Consider the following 21,508-nt stretch of genomic DNA (forward strand, 5'->3'; position numbering starts at 1 on the left):
TACTCTACTTATTTCTCCAAGTAGTTCTCAGCAGCTTATGCCTGAAAGCAAAGCTGAGGTGGTTCAGTAGGTGTTAGACTTGCCTGATTTAACTGTCTAATTCAGAGGTGTCTGCTCTTTACATAAACAATTTCAGAAAAACAAAAGTAGAACTGTGTTCTTTGCTTTGATACCAAATGGTGGAGTCCTACTTACCTGGCCACTTACAGCATTCTAAACATGTAAAGTGCATATTAATAGTTTGTTTAGTCTTTTACATTTCAGTTGCAACTCATGTGAGCCTTACTCCCAAGGTATAATGTAATTTCAAGAGAAGATGCACTCCTTGTCACAGTTTGTTTCCTGAGCATCTTTTTAACAAATACTGAACAGGATACTGTTACAAGCTCTGGCCAAAATGTCTCCATATCCTTATGTCTGTAATGCTTATTATACTGCTAAGTCATCAATAACACAAACATAAGTTAACATTAGTAATTGGCCTTTCTTGCAAACAGTAGTCAAAAGCAGCTATTTCTCTGATTCAAGTCTTGGTGTGGCATGATCCCATCACGTTGTGTAATTTTTTTTTATCTGCTTGTTTTAAAACTAATCTATGATACTGGCTTTAAAAGAAATACAACAATTTCTTTCACTGAGCATTGGCAAACAGATAATTTTTTTTATAGTTTTAACTTCATTTTTTTGTTACCAGTGGTACTGTTTGTTTCAGAATTTTGCCTAACACATTGCCAAGTACAGCAGCGCATTCTCCATTGATTTTCATCCCACTTTGTCCTTTATCTCTGCTTGCTTGCTATTGTTCAAGGGTTGCTTTGTGAAAGGTGTGAGTGTTGTGCACAGTTTATTTTGGCAAAATGAATAATGTTGCCATTCATCTGGGTCTGAGCTGACTATCCTTCCTCAGGCAGAAGTTCTTAGCTTCAGGTTGTTTCCTTCTTGCAGGCTCTGCTGAGATTGCAGTGTGGAGCCGGTGGTTCAGCTCTACCCAGCACTCTATTAATATGCACAACATGACCGGTTTCGGGGGAAGGTTATTAGAATGCTGGTTTGTATCCTCCAGTGAATGAAATGATGTGTGATTATGAAGTCATCAGGCATGGACCAGTAAGGCTCGAGAGAGCCTCCCCCCCAGGTCCTGGGGGTGCCATTGATTGGTGACCATGTGTTTGTGCCCGATAGACTGTGAAATGGTGTGTTGCTACACGGCTGTGTTGCACCTGCGCCCCACCGAGGTGATTGATTGGTTTGGTCATGTGGAATGTTCCCATCTGGTCTGCAGTAATGTGTTTTTTTTGTTGGTGTTTTTTTTTTTTTTCCTTCCTTCCTCTTTTCTCCCATTTCCCCTTCATCTGCAAATAGCAAGCGCTGGCTGGGTAGTTAGAGCAGGCAGTTGCAAAAGGCAGCGTGAGTCTTTGCCTTGAGAACAAAGTGGGGCTGCTGCAAGTGCACCAAGTGCTGTTTTCGTTTCTACTAAAAGCTCAGATAGTCTGGTGTGCTCATGAGCAGCTTTGGGACATCTACAATTTTTTTAAACTAGGGGAGGAACAGAATATGACAATGAAACCCCAAAACCTGTGTGTTACTCTGCAGATTTCTTACTGTTTTTACAAAAGCGCTCTGCTATTGTAATTAGATTACCCAAGTAGCAGTGCATGTGGAAAATCTTATTTAACCTCAGAAAAGTAGTAGTTTATTTATTGAAAACCACTGATGTTGCACTTTAAATGCCAAGAAATTATTTTAGTTCCTTTAAAAAAATTTCTATAGTTACATTGGGCGGTCTTGTTTGATATTTCTTAATCTCACTCCTTTTTCATAATTGATCTATTCATTCCACTTAATGACTAATTACATATCAGAGCACATCATCAGCAGCATTCATCATTGTAGAATGTAATAATCAATGACATTTCAACAAAGGAAAAAATAAATATGCAAATAAGGACTCATTAACATTTGCATGAGCTGTTTGAATAATCACGTTGCTGACAAGGCTGTAATTAACAGAAATTGATGCTGAGTTCAGTATTTGATAGTGTGTTTTCTCAGCGTTTTATTGTTGTCACTGCGGGGGCTGGAATGAAGTTCTGCTCTACTTGTACCTTGACTTAGGCTTGATGTGATGGGTTGTGCCAGGTAGCAGAGGCTTCTGGGAGTCCTTAATTCATCTGTGACCTACACTTAATGCGTAGAAAGATATTTTACTTAAATGACGATATTGGTAATGAAGGACTGTTGAATTCTTGGTAATTATAGAACAACTGAAGGCAAACCTTGTCTCCAACGTCAAGAAAACTAAAAATTATTCAGGGTTTTTTTTTTAACTGAGAATCTTTTACATGAGTCAGGCACTTTGAAACTATAGGATTTCTTATTTGCATTGAAAATGAGGTATTGATGTAGGGGATTTTGGTGGATTTTTTTGTTTCTTGTTATTCTGGCACAGTGTATCAGTGTCAGGAGCTTGAGCTTTATTGTAATTGAAAATCACTTGCTAAGGAAAATGTTGTGTAATTATGAAATGTACAGTCTCTCTGTCTGCCCCCCTCCCATTTTATTATTGCAACTTTGCTCCCCCCTCCCTCTTTTTTCCCTGAAGCTTCCTCTTTTTGTCATGGATATCAACTGAAATGCACAAAACACAATAAAGCTGTTTATGTCAGTTTTTTTGGATGACTGTAAGTGCTGATTATAACAAGTTTAAGGAATTTCCTTTGTTGAGTGTGTACCCACGCCATATGGCTCAACATGGAACATTAACTTGACAGGGATAATGGATTGTGGTATATGGAGACAATTTTGCCTGCAGCTTCACTATAACTCATTCTGGTTGGGGATCACAAGTTTATAATATAGGATGCAGCAAACATCCAGATGGATTTACTTTACATAAAAGAGTTGCATTTCTTTTTATTTCCTGCCTGTAATTGGAAAAAAAAAGACTTTTAAAAAAAGAATTAAAAAGTGGTAAACAAAGAATGGGTCTTATTCAGGGAAGAAAAATCTCAGTGAAACTGTGTATGTATGTGGCTGAACTGGTTTGGATACGCTGAAACATAGGTGAAGTGTTACTTACACGTACATATAAGATCTTTCAAATAATATCTCAAGTGGTTTCACAATTAAAAATATTTCTGTATAGCTCCTGTTCTAGAAATAGATAATGTTCTAGGATAGTGTGAAAAAGCTATTTGAAACAAATCTCTGATTTTTGCTTAATTATAATGATGCCTTTTTTTTTTTTTTTTCCTTTAGCATAAGCAAAATGACCACTTAGTTGCCATTCTGATGCTTTGGTAATGGTCTGATGGTACCCTGTTTTCTTTTAGGAAAAAAATAAACCTTATAAGCTTTTTATAATATAAGGAAATAAAATACTGCTGAAATAGTTGAATTTGTTTACTTCAGTGATTGCCTGATATGATGGGAAGTGTCCAAATGTCTTAGAGTGTAACAAAAGTCAGTATAAATCTAATGCATCCTACTGAATGATCTGCGTGCCCAAGGTAAGTCCTAATTTTACAAATACTCCTACATCTAAAAGACTTTAAGCACGCATAATCCCGTTAAGCACGTATGTAGCTGTTTGAAGGATCAGGGCCATAAATCCATATTTAGGATTTCAAATCGAGCTACATGAGATGGCTTCAGCATTCCTGTGCACTTGTGATTGAGTTATACTCCAAATAAAATTGGATGCTTTGCTATCTGAAAAGCAGACATCTTTCAGATACCAGTTTTGGAGATTCTTTTAGAACACTAGGGTTTTTAGTCTCTGGAAATCTTGACCTTTCTTATCCAAAACAGCTGCCTTAATTTTTTTTTTCTTTGAACCGCTATGTACTGGGTACCACGTGCTATCACATGGGTACGAATTTGTTAATTTTTTTAATTAGCTCTTGAGGTAAGTACCTGAGCAGATGGAGAAGACATGGTTCATGGTTGGGGAAGAGGGATACTGGTTGTGATTATAATAGATACTGTTTGTCTGTCCAGTCTCCGTCCCCCATTGCTGACTTCATAGGTTAACATCCCAATTTAGCATCTCTAATCATTATCCAAAGTTTCAGAAAGTAAACAACTAGAAAGAATCTGCTTTTGAGAAGGGAGCAATAAAAAGGATCACTGACTGTTGACCTATGAAGAATCTGTGTTAGCTTAAGATACAGGGTTTCTTTCAGTTTTTTGTGCTGCAAATTATACTTTAAAAAGCTTCTCTGGGTTCATTCATCTTCCCCCTGCATACCAAGGCTGTTTGTGTGATAATCACAGCCAGGTGGGAATTTACTATGGATTTAAGGACACTGTTGTTTGTATTCTTGCTATAAAGTCCCTTATTTGCTACTGCTGCTGCAGTTGCAGAAGGACATCAGGAAAACACATGATGTGTCTTCAACATTTTTAATAAAGCTCGCTCCATATTTGAAGTAGAGGAAGAACAACATCATATCTGGTAGGCCAGTCAGCTGGTGGATCTCTCTAATTTATCATCTACTGTTTGGGAAACACTAGGATAGGGAAATGTGCACCAGGGTTGCAATAAACTTGAAGAATTTACATCTGTAGATAAGAAAATTCTTTCCAGGAACTGTAAGGGGAGTTGTCTATTTCTACCAGTTTCTGACTTCTTGTCTCGTTTTTGGCTTCAGAAGGAAAGTAAGAGTCAAAAACTCAGCAGACACTTAATAAAATTGAAATTTTTTCAAGTAACATTTCTGTCCTGTATCAGCATTTACTGACTTACCAAGGAACTTCCACAGGACTCTATTTGCAAAGTAACATGATTGTTATTCCTAGGTTATGGTGATGACTACCTGCAACATAGATTACACTCCAGTTAATAGTATTCTGTGAATGTGTGAGTGCTGCATTGGCAATAAGAAAGCTTTTTTGTGTGTGTGCTGTCTGGTTTTTATTCAGCTTCTGGAAAAGCTACAAAAGCAGGCTTTGCTTTTTTCTGATATCCTAATCTGTAGTGGCCTGTGGGGAGCGCCCTGATGCTGCAGTTTTGTTAATGGCTTAGTGTAAGGATGTTACAGAAGTCCAGTAGGTTGTCAGTAGAAAGGCCATCAACAGAAATTTATTAAGAGTAATGCTTGAAAGCAAATTCCACTGGCCTCTGACAGTAAGCTGCTGTAACACTCTTTGATCCTGAAGGGTCTGCTAAATCTCAAGTTGAAGTCAGTGGTTTGGATATAAAGAGCAATGAATTTCTTATTTTTGTTTTGCTAATGATTTATTAATAAATATTGCTGCAGTTTTTGGATTACTGTTTTTCTTTATTGAGCTGTATTTTAAAGGAACTTGGTTGGAAGGGGAGTCTTGTTCCACTTTGGTACAAGGAAGCGCCTTTAGGTTATATTTCCAATCTTATTATTTTTGTAATGATGCAGACATTTCTTAGAACGCCAAAGATATGTTTGATTGCTATATATGCGGGTAGCTCAATCTTCGGCGTGATGAGAGTACATTAAAACAGGAGGGGGAGCTCTCACCACAGCAGCCGCTGGGCAGAGTGGGGAGCAGCGCAGGACTTGGTAACAGCAGAGGCAGGAGGGGCTGCAACAGCTACAAAGTAAGAGGAGCACGCTCAGAGAGCTGAAAATGTGCCACCAACTCCCCTCCATTTCAAACTTTTCTTGGAAAGTTATTTTCATAATATTTCAGTAGTTAAATGTGGATGTCCTTAAACATGTGTATGCTGTAAGCCAGGACTTTTGTTTTTTTCGCTTGGAGAGCATGTATTATTGCTGTCTTTTATAGCAAAACCTGAAATGGATTTCAGTCTGTGTCATTTAAAGAAATTAGTTTCTTTAAAATAGCACTTCCCTTAAGTTGCAAATTGGTTATTATTGACATGTTACATTTCTTGAGATTTTCAGAAATGTTGACTGAATTTCTTAAAAACTACGTTGAGAGTAGACCAACTGAGATGATGCATCCTTCTTCATCAGATTTCTCTGTAATTGGTCTGCAGTCCACCAATATTCTCCTAAGTGTATAGTTTAAATTATATGAACAGTCCCTGCAGAATTTAGTTCATTTGTATACTTCTAAGTACATATGTGCTTAGTTGCTTTACTGAATTGGTGCCTAAAAATGCTGCTAATAAATGTGGAGTATTGTTTAGGTCCTGTTTCCAGTGTGGCTTTTATAATCAGACTGATGTGATTAAGTCTAGGTGTGTGTAACAGTGGTGTGCTGACCAATGTGAAAAGGTGAGTGACTATGTACTTAAACATGATGAAAAGCTAGCTAATATGGGGCGGGATTAAATTATTAGCTAATAGGAGTCTTGCATCTTCCCCCAAAGCAGAAGACTGTCTCTTATGATATCTTTGATTCTCAAGTGAGGTGTGTGCTTTAATGCCCCTTTCTGGGAGAGAAGCAGCACTGAAAGCTCAGTGCTGTTCCATGTCTCTTGTGCTATGTGACTTTCTCCATTTACCTGTTTTAAAATGGTTCCTGTAATATTTTTCTTCAACAGCTCACTTTAAGCGAGTTGGAATTGTAACAAGGAGCAAAATTTGAAGTTCTCTGGCAAAAAATTTCTTCGTAACTGTGGGGGCAAATGCTACTGTTACTAAAGTTTTGTTTCTGGTACTTTGTTCACTAATTTGGAAGACTTCACATTAGTATCATTACTTGCAGAATTGAATAACTTTTCATTTCAAGACAGAACACCAGCAGCGTTTGAAATGTTTCAGTCTGGCAAGAAAGGGCTTGTCTGTAAAACAATGAAATTGCGTTGGGGAAATACAGTGCCTCTGTTCAGCTGAGGCAGGCTGAGGTACACTGCGAGCTGTTGTGAGCTGCAGCTGCATTTACCATCAAACACTGAGTTGGTGCCGATGAATGTTTTGTTTTTAGTGTCATGGAAACTGTGAGCCAAAGAATGGATATTCTATTCATCTGGGAAAATAGCAGTTCACTGCATAAAACATCAGTTGCTTCCAAAGCAATTCTTAAAATAGACTTTGTGAATATAACCCTAAAAGTAAAAGTGCAACGATTTAAATCACCTCAGTACTACTTTGTTTTTCTCTTAGAATATACATGTGAATTAAATTAGCATAGAAGTAGTGAGAGTTTTAAGATGCAACTGTAGCATGGAACTCCTACAATAATTCAATGTTTTACTTTACTGTGCAATTTTTAATCTAAAAATTGAGAGGTCAAGACATTTCAATAGCAGTCTTAATCCTTTTTATTACTTTTCTTCGAATGGTTTGCTCAAAGCAGAATAGTTTTGGTCATCATTCAGTATCATTTACTGTTGCTTACAGCATAGCGAAAATTGTAAAACTTACTGCAGAGACCAGGTATCCAATAGAATACTCTCATGGGCAGAGAAGGAAAGATGGTATGGAATAAATAGCATGTGGGCATTTTAAATGCGTGAACATTTTTGTAGAGCCGTTATGTAAAGAATAATTAATTAAGGGAGTTAATTCAGTTGAATTGAAAAGTTCAAATTTGTTTGTTTTGCTTAAATTTTGATGTTGGTGGAAAAAACAAGTATGAGAAGAGAAACCAATACAGAAATAGATTAGTGTAAAGTCATTGCCCTGCTGTGGAAACAAAGGAAGTTGAGAAAAGAAATTGGAGGAGCAGAAGTGATTTGACCTGAGTGATAGGAAGTTGGAGGGAAAATTGCCAGTTGCAGGATTTCAGAATCAAAGATTCTGGAATGGATGTGATACCAGTGAAAGGAAGGAATGCAACATTGTGAGGCTGCCTTCAATACCCAGTGAAAGTGGTGGGAATCTTCCTGTTGACCATATTGCTGTCTAGCTTAGTGTTGGTTGGTTGGTTTTTGTTTGTCTGTTTGGGGGTGGGGAGGTGTTGTGGTGTTTTGTTGTGGTTTGTGGTTGGTTGTTGGTTTTTGTTTGGTTGGTTTGTTTTTTTGGGGGGGGGGGGGGTTGTTGTTGGTTTGGGTTTTTTTTAATTGGGGGACCCAAAATTGTATGCCATATTTTACATATGGTGTGATGAGTGCAGAGCAGAGGTGGATAGTCTCCCCTCCGCTTGTTGTCTCATGTGCAGCTTGCCCTTCACGACCACTGGTCCTTCTCAGCAGACTTGGTCCCCAACCTGCAGTGTTGCAAGGGGTTAGTCTATCCCAGGTGCAGGACTTCACATTTGTTATGGTTGAATTTTCAGGTACCTGTTGGCCCAATCCTCTAGATTGTCTACATTCCTCTGAATGGTGGCCCTGCTTTCAAGCGTGCTAACTGCATCTCCAAAATTGTGGTCTTTTGCAAAGTTTTTTAGGGTGTACTCTATCTTCTCCTCCAGATTGCTGATAAAGATATTAAGCAGGACAGGTTCCATATACACTGTGTAGTTGGTAATGACTAAATTGTAGATGCAGTGAGATTGATAAAAACATAAATTTAGGTTGAAAAGGAACTGAACAAGAAGTAAAATAGGTGCTTGAAATGCTGAGACTTAGATGAGTACTCAAGAGAGAGCAGGATCAAGAAAAGCCTTTTTTTAAGTGTTTATGACTGTTTAATATCAAGAAGTAATGTGTAGTTGAGAGCTTACAGCAGAGATAAAGGCTCGATATGAAATGGGAAAGAGTATTTGAAATTAATCCTAGTTTATGTATAAAAGGCTTTTATAATAATATGCAATCTCCACAGCTCCCATTCTGTAGTGCAGGGAATTGAAGTACAAGCAGGTAAAATAGATAAAAAGATACAAAACCCACATATATTTTACTTTCACACTTTATACCATTTAGGTTTAGAAGGAAGATTTTCATTTTGCAACGCTTTCAGGCACTGTAACCCCATGTTCCTGAAAGGTAGACGTTTGGGGTTTCCTTTCAATGCCTGGGAAGATTCCCTGTGGGATTTGCAAGGGTGGGTGTGCCTATGACAGAGCTGCTGAGGCTGGCCAGCAGGAAAGGTTAGAATAATGGTGGACCACGAAAGTTCCCAGGATAAATCTAGTTAAAGAACAGGAGGCTGTAGGGCCTTGTCTCAATCCTGCAGGCATCTTTTTGCACTTGGCTGAATAAAAAGGCAGCTTGCTGCTTTACATGCAGTTCACAGTGCTCCAGATCAGTGGCCTGTCTTCAATTGTTTCAATCTGACAACAAGCTCTGAGTTTCCAGTAACACATTTGGATTGTCAAGGTGATGATTTTTTTTTTTTTTCCTAAAAAGAGAAAAAAACCTAAATCTAGGGGCAAGGTTTGGGTCATGTTGATGTCACTGAAAAATATTCAGTGATGATCCTCTGTTTACAGTTTATTTTAAAAGAGTAATTAGATTATTCCTTTAAATTATTCTTTTGAAAGTCATCCAGATTTTTCATCAAAATATTTTACAGTATCAAGGCATGTACCTTACAAAAATCAGCTACATTGATAATGTACTCTGCCAGCTTACTGTGTAAAAAGACACCTTTCCCACAAATTCAGGTTGACTAGCATCCTATCTAAACCTTTAATAATAAAATTCCATTTTGGTGATTTCATTATTTATGATTTGCTACCAGAGGAATAAATTATTTGGGTAATCCTATTTGCTTACTTTAAGTATTGTACGAAATGAACTTTCTTCCAGAGATCTTGCAATTCCTGAGTATGAGTAAAAAATAGTGTTAATATTTGAGAGAACTCCTTGGTTTGTATATATTTTAAAAACTATTTTTTCATCCTTTGGGAGTCATCTAGACCTGCTGATACAAAAGTGCAGAATGTTAGCAATTGCTTTTACATCTTTCTTACTGTTGAAAATAGTTCATCTTTCTTATTCATGTTATCATTTCTATAAAATAATTACCAATATTGCCATGAGTATTCCTTTTGTTCTTAACATGCTGAGGAAGAGTGTTTTCCTTATCTGCTTTAGGTCATTTAAAGCAGCATGGTGATACCTCTGTAAAGCATGGGTAGCCAAGCGGAGAGGTAGTATTTATTGATATGTGAAGTTTTATTCTTTAGTTCATTGAACAGCACACCATGTTCCTTGGTGTTTTTAAATCCAAGACTTATGTTCACCTTGACTATGTCTGGACCTGGTATATTATTGTTAACGTTTCTTCAGCCATGTTCCTGCAAATCTTATGATCTCTTGTGAACACTTTTTTTCTTTCTCTATCAAGAATGCCACTTGTCTCACCTCCCAAAATAAACAGCAAACACATGTTTTCCTTTGCAACTGTTTGTTGTCTTTTTTTTTTTTTTTTGGATATGACTTAAAAACAGTATTCATCCTTCAGGTGCCTTGGCAGTGAGGTATCAGTGTTTTCATAAATGTATGGTGTTGTGGGGTGCCTACAGATGAGGGGATGGTTTAGAGATCTGTATTTTTTGAGTGTTTTTTCAGTGGATAGTTAAAAGTTCATTCTCTGTTTAGCTGCAATACCAATTTGCCTTTCTGCAAGACAGTGATGTTCTCCTGTGCAGGTATGGTCAGTGTTTCAGAGCTTGGTAGGACTGCTTTCAATTTTTGGACAGTCTGTAAATACTGGGTTGGTACTGAAATAATACCACCTATTTTAAGCTCTTAACATTTTATGTGCTTTGTATTAGTTTAGACTTTGTTCCACCTTCTTTTGGCTTGGTGTGCTTCCATATAGTTCATGAGTAGTTAGGAGTTTTCAGCCCCCAAACAGTAAATGCCTCCTTTCAGGCATGTTCTTGTGAGGAGTTCCCCTCCTGTTTTAACAGATAATTTGGTTGTTCTGGGGTGCCTGCAGAAATTGTTCTCTTGAAGCAGCAAAGCTGGGAAAACACTTCACATGTTGGGTTTTTTTTCTTCTGAAATCTGTTTTCGCATCTAATGGGTGTTTGGGGTTTGGTTTTCTTTGTTTTGTTTTGTTGGGGGTTTTTTTGCAGTCTAGCAGGTACTGCTAGTCTGGAGACCACAGTCTGGGAATACCCCCGATTTATAAACTTCTGTCTCCATGCGATTGAGATGGCTGTATTGCCTGTGAAGGGTGAAGCTTGATTAGGTTATGCAAATAACTGTCAGAGTTCTGTACAACAGAGTACTACTGTGTGTGTTTGCCAGTTGCGTTATGATAGATGGTTATAAATGCTTGCTGTGTTTGTACCTGTGTTTATATAGAGAACGGGTGAGGGAGAATCTTCCTTTGCTGACAAAGCTGCCTTTTCAAATTTAATGGGAATTAATCGATCATGGATGGTGAGAGGAGCTGTAGATACCTACAGAAGTAACTATTTTTTAATTTTTATATAATTTTATATATATGTATAAAAGTAATTTAGCAATCTGTAGTAAGTAGTATCACCAAAATAATCTTTTAATCGGAAACAGGTGTAGCATTTTGTTGTAAAGTATGGATTCTTTATTCATTTCCAATTATAAAATCCTCTTGACTTTAGGCTTAAGAATGTACTTGATGTTCAAAGTTACTGATAGAAGCTGAGTAATTTTTGTCCTTAGATCTGGAACAAATTCCACACTAGGAGAGCAAGGGATGCTTCTCAAGTTAGTTGTAAGTAGTAACTTTGTTAGCTGCTTGAAAATTTTAGCTAAATCCCTTGGGGATGATGTTATGGAGGCTCTCAAATAACAAACAACCATCAAAAATTAAATTTTATTGTCAACACAATTAACTAGCCCTTCACAACTATTCAATTACAGGTTTGAATGTCCGTAAGAGGAGAACAGAACAACTTCCTAGGGTTTAACTACAACCCAAAATGCAGAACAAAGAACAACTCCTTAGGGTTTAAGGACAACCCAAAGTGCAGAACAAAGCACCACTTTCTAGGGTGTAACCCAAAATGCACTATCACTCACCTAACACGTGAGGGCTCTCAACCATGAGGTAATTCTGAGGGCAGTGTCCCAACCCAGGTAACCTCAAGAAGTTTCCTTGAGCGGCGTTCAGACCCAAGAGGGGAGTCCTCGACCGCAGCAAACATACTGCTCCAGGGGACAAGCTCAAAACGGCTCACCCAGGGGACTCCACTTATACCTAGCCGGATCTGACCTGTAGTCAACTGAGGCTCCCATTGGCCAAAGGCCCCAACTACCGTGAAGCCCCGAGAGCAAAGGCAATCAGGAGCTGCTACATTCAGCAGCCAAGAAGCCCTATTTTCATTGGGTGGGTGCACCTGCCACAGATGAGATGAAGAAGATGGCAAAGGGAGAAATATTTTAATAGACAAAGTGAAGACACGTGGATACTCTAGAAATACATGGGGTCGATAGGTGAGGTGTGTAAATGCACGTGATAAAATGCCTTCTTGTCACCTGTGTGGAATGTGTGTGTATTCATATGCATAGTCAATTTGGTTATTGTCTTGTGGGTATTGTACACCCCTGATTTCCCTCACTGTAGTATATTTCTGGTATAGCTATTCTTAGTGTGTTTCCCCCACTGGATGTTCTATCTATGCATAGCACACATTAATGGGTTAATAGAGCAGTAACATTATGGTAAAGTTAGCCTAGGGTAGACAGAGTAGTGGAGAATTGAAACTAAATATACTAAACAGCTATTCAAGAATTATTTGGTTCACAGATACTTGCCCACATATTCTTGGGGGAGGAGAAGAAAGTTCTTTCTTCATTTAAGAGGTTTGTACTCCCTCTTTTCCCCTTGCCTTACTCATGTTACTCATGTGCATCTTCTTGCCAGAGACTTCAGTCCCTTTTAGCCTTGCAAACATCTGATTTGTTATTTAGCACAGTATAAGCCTGGTAAGTGAAGGGACAGGAATAGTACTGAGGAAGGACCCTTCATGGATCAGCCACTGATGGAATAGAAATGTTCTCAGTTTGACATGAGCATATAAATTACAAGTTCATGGGGTCAATCCAAATATAATGTGGAATTTAGTCCACCCTTACCTCCTGTGTATTTGAAGTACATAAGAGCATTAATAAATTGTTTTTATGGCACAAGATCTGTGCAGTGCTCTGCAAACTGACAAAATATTCCGTCTTTTCTTAGAAGTACTTACAAATCAATGGGATGAAAGTGTCAAAGGCATGTCTTTGGGAGGCAGGTTCTTTAATACCACTTCACACACTGACATTATTTTTAAAATACTGTGTTAGAGAAGCTGTAAGAAATCCCTTGACTTCTGTGTTTAACTTCTTAATAAATGTACTCTGAGATTTATTGCCTGGTCAGTTCGATCAGTAGAATTCTTACACTGATAGACATCTACAAATGTTCACACAACTATAAGTATCAAAGAACTTCTGAACTTTTCAAGTCTTCAGAAAGCACAATGAAATAAAATGTTTTTTTCCAGATGATCCTGTCCAAATGTCAAGAAAAGCAATAATTAAGTATTTGCTGTCTAAAGCACTGTTCCTAAAATGCAACAGTTATAATGAGAAGCTGATTCCAGGTAATTCCACCTTCAGAATTTCCACATTTTGGATCATTTAGATGTGAAAAACAGTTCTTGCTCCAAATAAGACAAATAAGTAATAGGACTGGACAACAGAAGTATAATGCTATCTTACAAATGAGAATTTATGATGTAGAGAATTCTAGGAGAGTTGGGGCAGACCCGAGACTGGACAGTTAAATCCCATAAATCTCACTCAAAATAATAATCTTTTACTTCTTGCAGATTATTAGGGTTGTTCTGAGAGATCATGGTCTTTCAAAATTTTGACCAAAGAAAGGAGTAGGGGACAAATCTATAATATTAAAACCAAGCTTTGCTAAACCTTTTCTCTCCCATCTGGGAAAATTGGTTTTAGAAGATGTCACAATATGGGAAGGAAAAAAAAAAGTATTTTTTTTCCACGGCTCACAGTCTATACATACCATTTCCTTATCCATCCTTCAAGAACACATAGGCCAACATTCTTGTGGTTATCTGTATGGACTGCATTATCATCACCTTGTTAAATATGTTGGTATTTTTTCTTCTGTTACTTTATTACAAAATCTTCCAGTAACATGATTGTGTTATGTACGAATTAGTTACTAATCTTAAGGTTCAAAATCTGTATTAGGAGTTTGTAGACAATTCATATTATGTAGGTTTGACTGCTTTATTAAAAGGTAAGACTGTGGAGGAATTTGCAAGGCTTCAAAGGTTATTGATTGGGAAGCTGTTTGCAGTCAGAAGATGACTGAGCTAAGATGGAGGATATGATGAGATAAAGGCTAGGTTAGGAAAGTGATTACGACTGGGAACCTGCTAATCACTGACCTCTATAGGGATCCTGTAGTTTATCACTAATCTCACTTGCACTTGGCATTTTCCTGTGTTGCTGCTTCATTGTTCATAGCTGAGTGAGTAATTTGGCTTGGGATGAACAGGAGGAGGGTGCTGCAAGTCCAGCAGCTGCACTTGTTGGCACTGGCTTGTTAGGCATCCTCAGTGTAGCCAGCAGCGTGCTTGGCACACTTTAGCCAATAATACTTAAACAAATTGTTGTGAAGAGAATAGGAGGTCATTTGTTTTAAGCACTTTCTTCAAATTGTGTTGCTTCAGATCTCCATTTCCATGAGTTTTGGTCACAAGTGTTAAAGGAAAAATGTGTGTAATACTTTTATATGTATTCACAATATATACACGTGTGTATTATGTACCTTTAAAATACTAGAGATAAGTTTGTAGGTATAAGACAGATATTAAAACTGTGACAGCCACTATTAATGAGTAGGCCTCTATAGCAGTAGAAGAGGAAGAAATGATTCCTCCAGTGCTGTGGGAAACGTCTAGATATGTAGTGAAACTTTTATGGCTGCATGTGTCAGCCTTGCCGTTAAGAAGAAGGCAGCACACAAAATCCTAGGAGCAGGGTTAGTTTTGTGTTTTTATCAAACTTAAATTTTTTTCACCGTACTGAAAAATTGCTGAATAAGAATTTTTAACACCAACAAAATTTAAAAAAATAAAGAATGGAGGCAGCAAGGATGTTATTCTGTAAACTTGGCGTTCTTTCTTTCTACTTTGTAGTAAGTTGGAAAGTGATATTTAGAGTTGTAGAAAAATGTTTACTTTTGAATGTTTTTCGTGCATCATCTGTATGCACCTGTCAGTATAGCTTTTGCAGCTTGTTATATTGGATTTGCATATGAAAAAATATTTGAATATATTCTGTGGGTAACAAAGACATGTACTTTGTTGCTGGATACTTTGTTACTGGATGTGAAGGGGAGAAAACAGTATAATTTCTAGGCAAATCTACCAACACCAGTTTAATAACTTTTTTAAAAAAAAATCCTCAAAGCTATCAACAGTGTTCCGTTACAAACTAACTTTTGGGTAGGCTGTCTGTTGTGACCAGTTAACAGTGTTATCAGTGATGAGATGATGATTAGGAACTGTAAAAGCATGCTTCAAGATTCACTGAAAGATGATTCTCTGTACAAGTAGGGCAGACATACTTCATGTGTGACAACCAGAGCAGCTGCCAGCTGTGGTCACGATGGTATTCCTACTGGATGAGAAACATTGCTTCATTAAAAAATGTTGGTGCTTTCCTTATCGCCAACCAAAGAAATTCTTAGCAATGCATAGAAAGATCTTTAGTCTGTAAAGGGTTAATTCTGTAGAAATTGAAGTAATTTTTTGCAGTTAAGTTCTGTCATCCCCTCATAAACCAAGCATTATCTAGAAGCAGTGGGAAAAGGCTGTTTCACTACTGGCAGGCATTTATAGCACATTCACTGAAGTAGTCCTCAACTGAGTTCATGTAGTGCTGTTTTCAGCTCACTATCACTTTGCATCTTGCTGTTTCAGTTCATTCTGTGTTAAGAGTATTTAGGCTGTACAGCTGTTATACAGATAGATTTATTATGGAATACAATTCCTTGTGTGGTATTCAAAAGCTATATTAAGTTGTGAGCATATCACATTTAGACAGTCATTGCAAGAGAAAAACAATTATTTACTAAATGCCTATTAATGTTTGAATTGGTACAGAATGTGTCAAGGTCTTAAGTTTATGAAGTTAGGAAATACTTGTGGTTCGGAATGCTTCGTGGGGTTTTTTTTAACTCTGTAGTCATTGGGCTTTAAGCCTGTTAGGTAGTGATATGGTTATTAAAGTTTTTATTGATGAAAGCCCAAACAGCCAAACTCATTTCAAGTTATTACAAGATTCAAATGCCTTGTGAGTTGATCTGTGCAGATTTAAGATTTCGGTATGTAACCAATTCAATTACTTTTAAATGTCCATTGCCTTAGTTCCAATCTGGTTGGAAGACAAAACTCAAGGATATAGAGCCATTGATATGGAACTTGAAGAAAAGTTTACCATGATGCTACTTTGTAAGCAAGGCATAGATTTTTCTTCTAAAATGACAGCACATAACTTTTGAAACATGTGAGTTGGGAGGTATGTGAGAGAGGTGATCAAGGAGCTGATGATTCACAGTGGTCTTGTGTAGGAAACCCTACTGCAAGGTCTGCAGGGAAGTGTTGGGGTTGAGAAAACTGGCCAAAGTTGCTTTACTTCTCATGAATATTTTGTGAAAATAAAATAGGATCTGAAGAGGAAATAAATTTTATTTGGGCATTACTTTACCTTCCCACCTGGTGTGTCTACATGCCACCTTACAAACCTGTGCAAATAAAAGCCCAGTGAGGATTTTGTCATTTAATAGTGTTTTTGCATACCCCTCTCCTTCTTCCAATTACTGTTCAGTGCTGTAGTGAGTTTCCTCATGTTCCCTTAGTGCTGAGCATTAATGTTTCTGAATTTCCAGCTATAATAAAAAAGGTGCTATTGCCATCTGTGTAGTGAGCACTGACTGAGACAAGACCCTCTTGAGAAAGGATGGAGAGGATACGTTCAGACAGAGGGTGTAATGAACTCAACAGCAAATCTTGTGAGGTAGACCTGCAAGATGTTTCTGGGTCTGCTTTAGCTTTCAGTGTCACTGTATTTTTAAAGTTTGCATGCTCATAAACACAGGTACTCCAGTAAGTTTGGTTTTTACAGTAGCCTCTACATTTTTATGGTTTTCTGTCAATCTGTAGAGAATTTGAATAATTAAGAAAGGTATTTGATAAGCTAAAAACCACCAAAGGAATTCTGCTTTGATATATTTGGCTATGTGTTTGAACTTAATTAGATGCCAGGCACTGCCCATGCACTGATCAGCCATTATGCACGGGACCTACCTGTTTGTTAAACCAGTGAGGAAGTGTCATCTTAAACTGGAGGGTCCCCACCTTTCAAGTACTTGACTCACTCCATGGGGTAGTTGCCAAGTATTTTCTCTTTCTATTGATAAGTAAACACCGCCTGTGACACTTGCTTACAAAGCTTTAAATAGTGAGAATAGCATTGTGCCTAGGCTGGTGCAACTGAAGCATGTTGAAATGACAACAGGCAATTTGTAGTCAATACTCTTCCACTTTTCCACTGTGTTGATAGTGAAACCATCCTGTGATACTGCCAGGCAGCAGGGTGCTGGGAAACCTTTTCAGTGCAGCATCAGTGAAGCTTCAGGGGCTGTTGATGGACTCTCCTTCCTCTTCTCTCATGAACAGTGCAACAGATGTGCTCCAGCGGTGCCCGGGACAGCTCACCTTCTCTCTCAGCTATGCGAATGTCCTGTGGGAACTGCACCCTGTTGGCCCTTCTGCGGGATGGGAGACAACCCAGAACAGGGCCTGACTGTGGGCTCAATGTGTGGTTCTGTAGTGTGTGCCTGTTGATTTTTGTTGTTGCTGTTTAAAAATGTGTACCTTTAACTCTGTGACACTGTTGCAGTTCTGAGAGTCATATCTAAGTGTTTGCACTGGGAATGTGTTTGGGAGACTGTCTCTACGAAAGGCACTATCTTGTACTTGATCCTAGGTCGCTTTCCAAACCCTTCATTGAAAAGTTTAGCCATTTGAACACAAGTTAAATGTTAATTTGCTCCAGCTCTAATTCCTGATAAATATTTAGGCAGTGCAGCATCAGGCAGCCTTGACCTTTCTCGATCATTTCTTAGAACAAAATTTAGTATAGATTGGGCTATTCTAGTCAGCTTTTTTCCTTTAGTATGAACTTGCCAAACTTTTAAAGTGATAACATTTAAATAACATGATTTTATGCATTCTTATCTAACAATTTCTTGCTTGCTACACAAACCATAATTTAAATAATAATTTTTCTAGCCTCTGTAATTGACTCTTGTACAAATATTTGTTTTAAAGCCTGCCTGGAATACTGCATACTTCAGTTGAAGTTGTTTATCATGTGGTATAAGATTCTCATTTTCTGGAAAGAAAATGCTGAGTCTGGTTTAATAGGAACAGCATGATTCATCCTACTTCATGTAATTTTGCATGCTAGGTATTTTATTTGCTTGGTGCTCGATAGTTGTTAGAGGCAAATTGCTTCAGCAGAAAAATGTTAACTTTTTTCCTCCCTTTGTTACAGCAGAGCTGCCATTTTTCAAGCAAACTATTGTTGACCAGACTGCATGTAGTTATCAAGATGATAATCTTGCAGAGATGTTGTTCCAAGAGATTCAGACTTCCTCTTCCTCTCTGCTTACACAAGATGCACTTTCTAAATGAACAATAAGCATACTTCAGTTTTTCCTCTCATGAAATGACATTTAAGAATTTTTAGTAGTAAGAGAGAAAATCAGAAAAAGCAAAGGAAGTCCTATTCTAGAAGCGCAATTGCAATAACATGGAGCTATTTATTACTGAAATGGGAATGTGTAAAAAAGGCTACTTTTTCTTCTTATGAGGACTAGTTGTCACATGCATTGTTTAGAAAAGGGAATGCCTAGTTGGGCAAGATGATATTCATTTTCAAATAGAAGAGGTATCATGGTTTATTAATGCTTACCTTTAGATAAGACTCTGAGTGGTGTTATGGCATGTTCCTTAGTTCCAGCTGTGTCATAATTAGGTCAGGCACGTGCACTTGGTGTTTCCTGTTATGCACATGCTTGTTGACTCTCTGATTCTTGACATTGTTCAGCAGAGACCTTCTATTCAAGATTTTTTTAAAAAGTGTTGATTGATAAACTTCTGAGCCCTACTGGAAAACTTTCACACTGAGTTTTAATATGCAAACATGCCAGTTGGGTCGCATAACCAACAAATACAGCACTAAGTAGTTTTTCTGGAATTGACAAATAGATTGCTAATGTCTCGTGACCTCAGCGACATCAGAGGGCAGCCGCTCTGAACAAGGCACTGTGTTCAGTATGTGCTACCTACAGGCAAATATGGCATATATGGCAGAAGAGAAGAGTCTGGTTTGCTGTCTTGACCAGTTGTATTGCTTGAGTTTTATACCCAACTGGAATGTACATGAAACAAAAGGATTTTTAAGGATTGAAGAGGTGAATGTTTCAGCCATGGCTTAAGTTTGGTGTGGGTTTTCTTCTTGTTCTGAATTAAAGTTTTTGTTCACTTTTCATGTGATTTTGTTGCTTTGGTTTTCCTGCTTAGTATATTCATCACCTAAGACGGTACCATCTATGTGTTAGTTTCATGTAGGAAGGAGAAATGTCTAAAAATGTCCCTACCTTTGCTCGTTGATAATGGAAGTGAAGCTGGACCTTTGCCCTTTTTATTTAAACATACTGATAAGGATATTTCACAACAATAAAAAATTGCAGTAGTTCTTTTTTGCTGATCAGTTAAGTCAGAAATGCAATTAGGTTAGTATGTCACGCATTGCAGTAGTGCTTTGAGTGTGTTAAACATGTATAAAAGCCTACTTCTATTTATGCAACTTTATTTTTGTAATTTTTCTATGATACTAACAGATTTTCTGAATTGTGTATATAAGGACAACTGATGCAGGTATCTAGCAGATTTTTCAAAAGAACCTAATTTCAAATGTCTTTCTTTTATAGGAAAAACCTCAGATAGAGGTCCATTTCCATTGTATGCTAGAGATACGGGGTTACCAGGCTGTCAAGTAAGTATAGTGATGATTGAAAGCAAATGGAATAATGTGAACTAAAATTTGGTTTTAAGTTACTTGAACGTGTCAGACTACCAAAGATAATAAAGAAGAATGTGTTCCACAATTTGCAGAATAAATTTTCTGGGGTTTGTGATCAAATTGACTTGCACTTACATACATCCATTTAGAGGAGATACTTCTGCTGTGTGCAAGTGCAAATGGTTCTGTCGCTCATGAGCATAAAGTCCTGTTTTTAGTCAAAGGGAGATTGGTACTAGTCTGAACATATTGAGCAATGTGCTTCAGTTGTGTGTATCACATCTTTCCTACAGATCATTGTGAAATGAGTTTCTTGCCCTTTGCAGTTATTGGTTCCTCTCTCCAAGTCTGCAAACAGAATTGCAGACCAGTACTGTCTGCACATCACGATTAGTCCGTGATACTTGAATTTTTCACATATAACTTCTTAAAAAATATCAGTAATGGCTGAATATAGTTCATTAGTTAACTCTTACTCCTAGTGGAGATTTTGTGCATTTTTAAAGGAAAACAGTATTACTAGGCTTTCAATTTTAAATAATAAGGTTATCCAGTGTAATACTGTGTTTTGTGGTTTGATGATGTCTTTTTTTAATTAAGAAAACTTTATTTTTCTCTAAATCTTCGTTTTAGAGTGGACATTTCTTCCATGTTATTTCTAATGAGCCACGTTGAGAATACTCTGATCACTGTTTAAAAGTCTGTTTTGAATGAACAGGAAGTTTGGGTGTTTAAAAAGTATAATTAGCATTTGATTACACTTAGTATTTGTTGATAAAAAATTTAAATAACTACTATATTATGATTTTAATTCTAAGAAATTAATTTGTTATGCTTGTTTTCTCAGTAATGCTTTTTAATTTCACTGTAAGTAGACTATTTGCTTTGAACTGAAATTTTCAGGAACATCTTTCTCTGGAGGATAAAACTTAGCATACCAGCTTGACACCTTGGTTTTGAGTCTTTTAACTAGTAGTTTGGGAAGTGTGAATGGGCAGCACCATGTGGCAATGTAGTCCTAACATCACTTTCCCTATTAAGAAAGGATCATTCTCACAACCTTTACTACTTCTCTGCAACACAGATGTGAAGAACAAAAGACCCATTTGTAACTGTATGGGTGAGCTTTCAGTAACATTCTCACAAAAAGCAGTATACCTCTTTAAGTTCAAGTTACGGGCTTCACATTATTGCCAGTCTAGACAGTAAAACATTGTATTAGTGTTGTTACTATTGTTCAAATAACTCTGTATGCACTGTATTTAAATATAATAACTTAAACTTGACGTTAGTTTGGAAGCAAATTAATCTCCACATTACTCTTTCATTAAGTTGATGTTCTGTATTGGAAAATGGGTTTATGTTAACTTTGCATAAAATTCTGGTTTGCTTCGTGATAATTAGTGTAATTTCTGTCGTTTGGCTTCTCACTGAGGAAATGCTTTTATATCTCCTAATTGTTTATATCTAGTACCATTTAATATTAATTTTTTACATGTAGCTATTTTCAAGCTGAAATCTTACACATACTTGTTTCTATTAACATCACTTCAAATTCAGTTTATTCCTTATATGCTTCCTACTGTTTTTTCTTCCACAGTTCCTTCTTTCTTAAACATTTTTAGT

At 37.3% G+C, this 21,508-nt stretch overlaps 1 protein-coding gene across 8 annotated transcripts in view; it reads left to right on the forward strand.

Annotated features, from left to right (window-relative positions):
• The window catches only part of TCF12 (transcription factor 12), a 174,093-nt gene that overhangs the window by 80,644 nt on the left and 71,941 nt on the right, over positions 1-21,508 (forward strand). For all 8 annotated transcript variants that reach the window (XM_074837132.1, XM_074837135.1, XM_074837134.1 and 5 more), the window contains one exon: positions 19,791-19,855. In XM_074837132.1, coding sequence (XP_074693233.1) covers positions 19,791-19,855 — 65 coding nt within the window. The remainder of the gene's footprint in view (positions 1-19,790; positions 19,856-21,508) is intronic.

This window comes from Strix aluco, chromosome 12 (assembly GCF_031877795.1).
Source record: "Strix aluco isolate bStrAlu1 chromosome 12, bStrAlu1.hap1, whole genome shotgun sequence".
Lineage (NCBI taxonomy): Eukaryota > Metazoa > Chordata > Aves > Strigiformes > Strigidae > Strix > Strix aluco.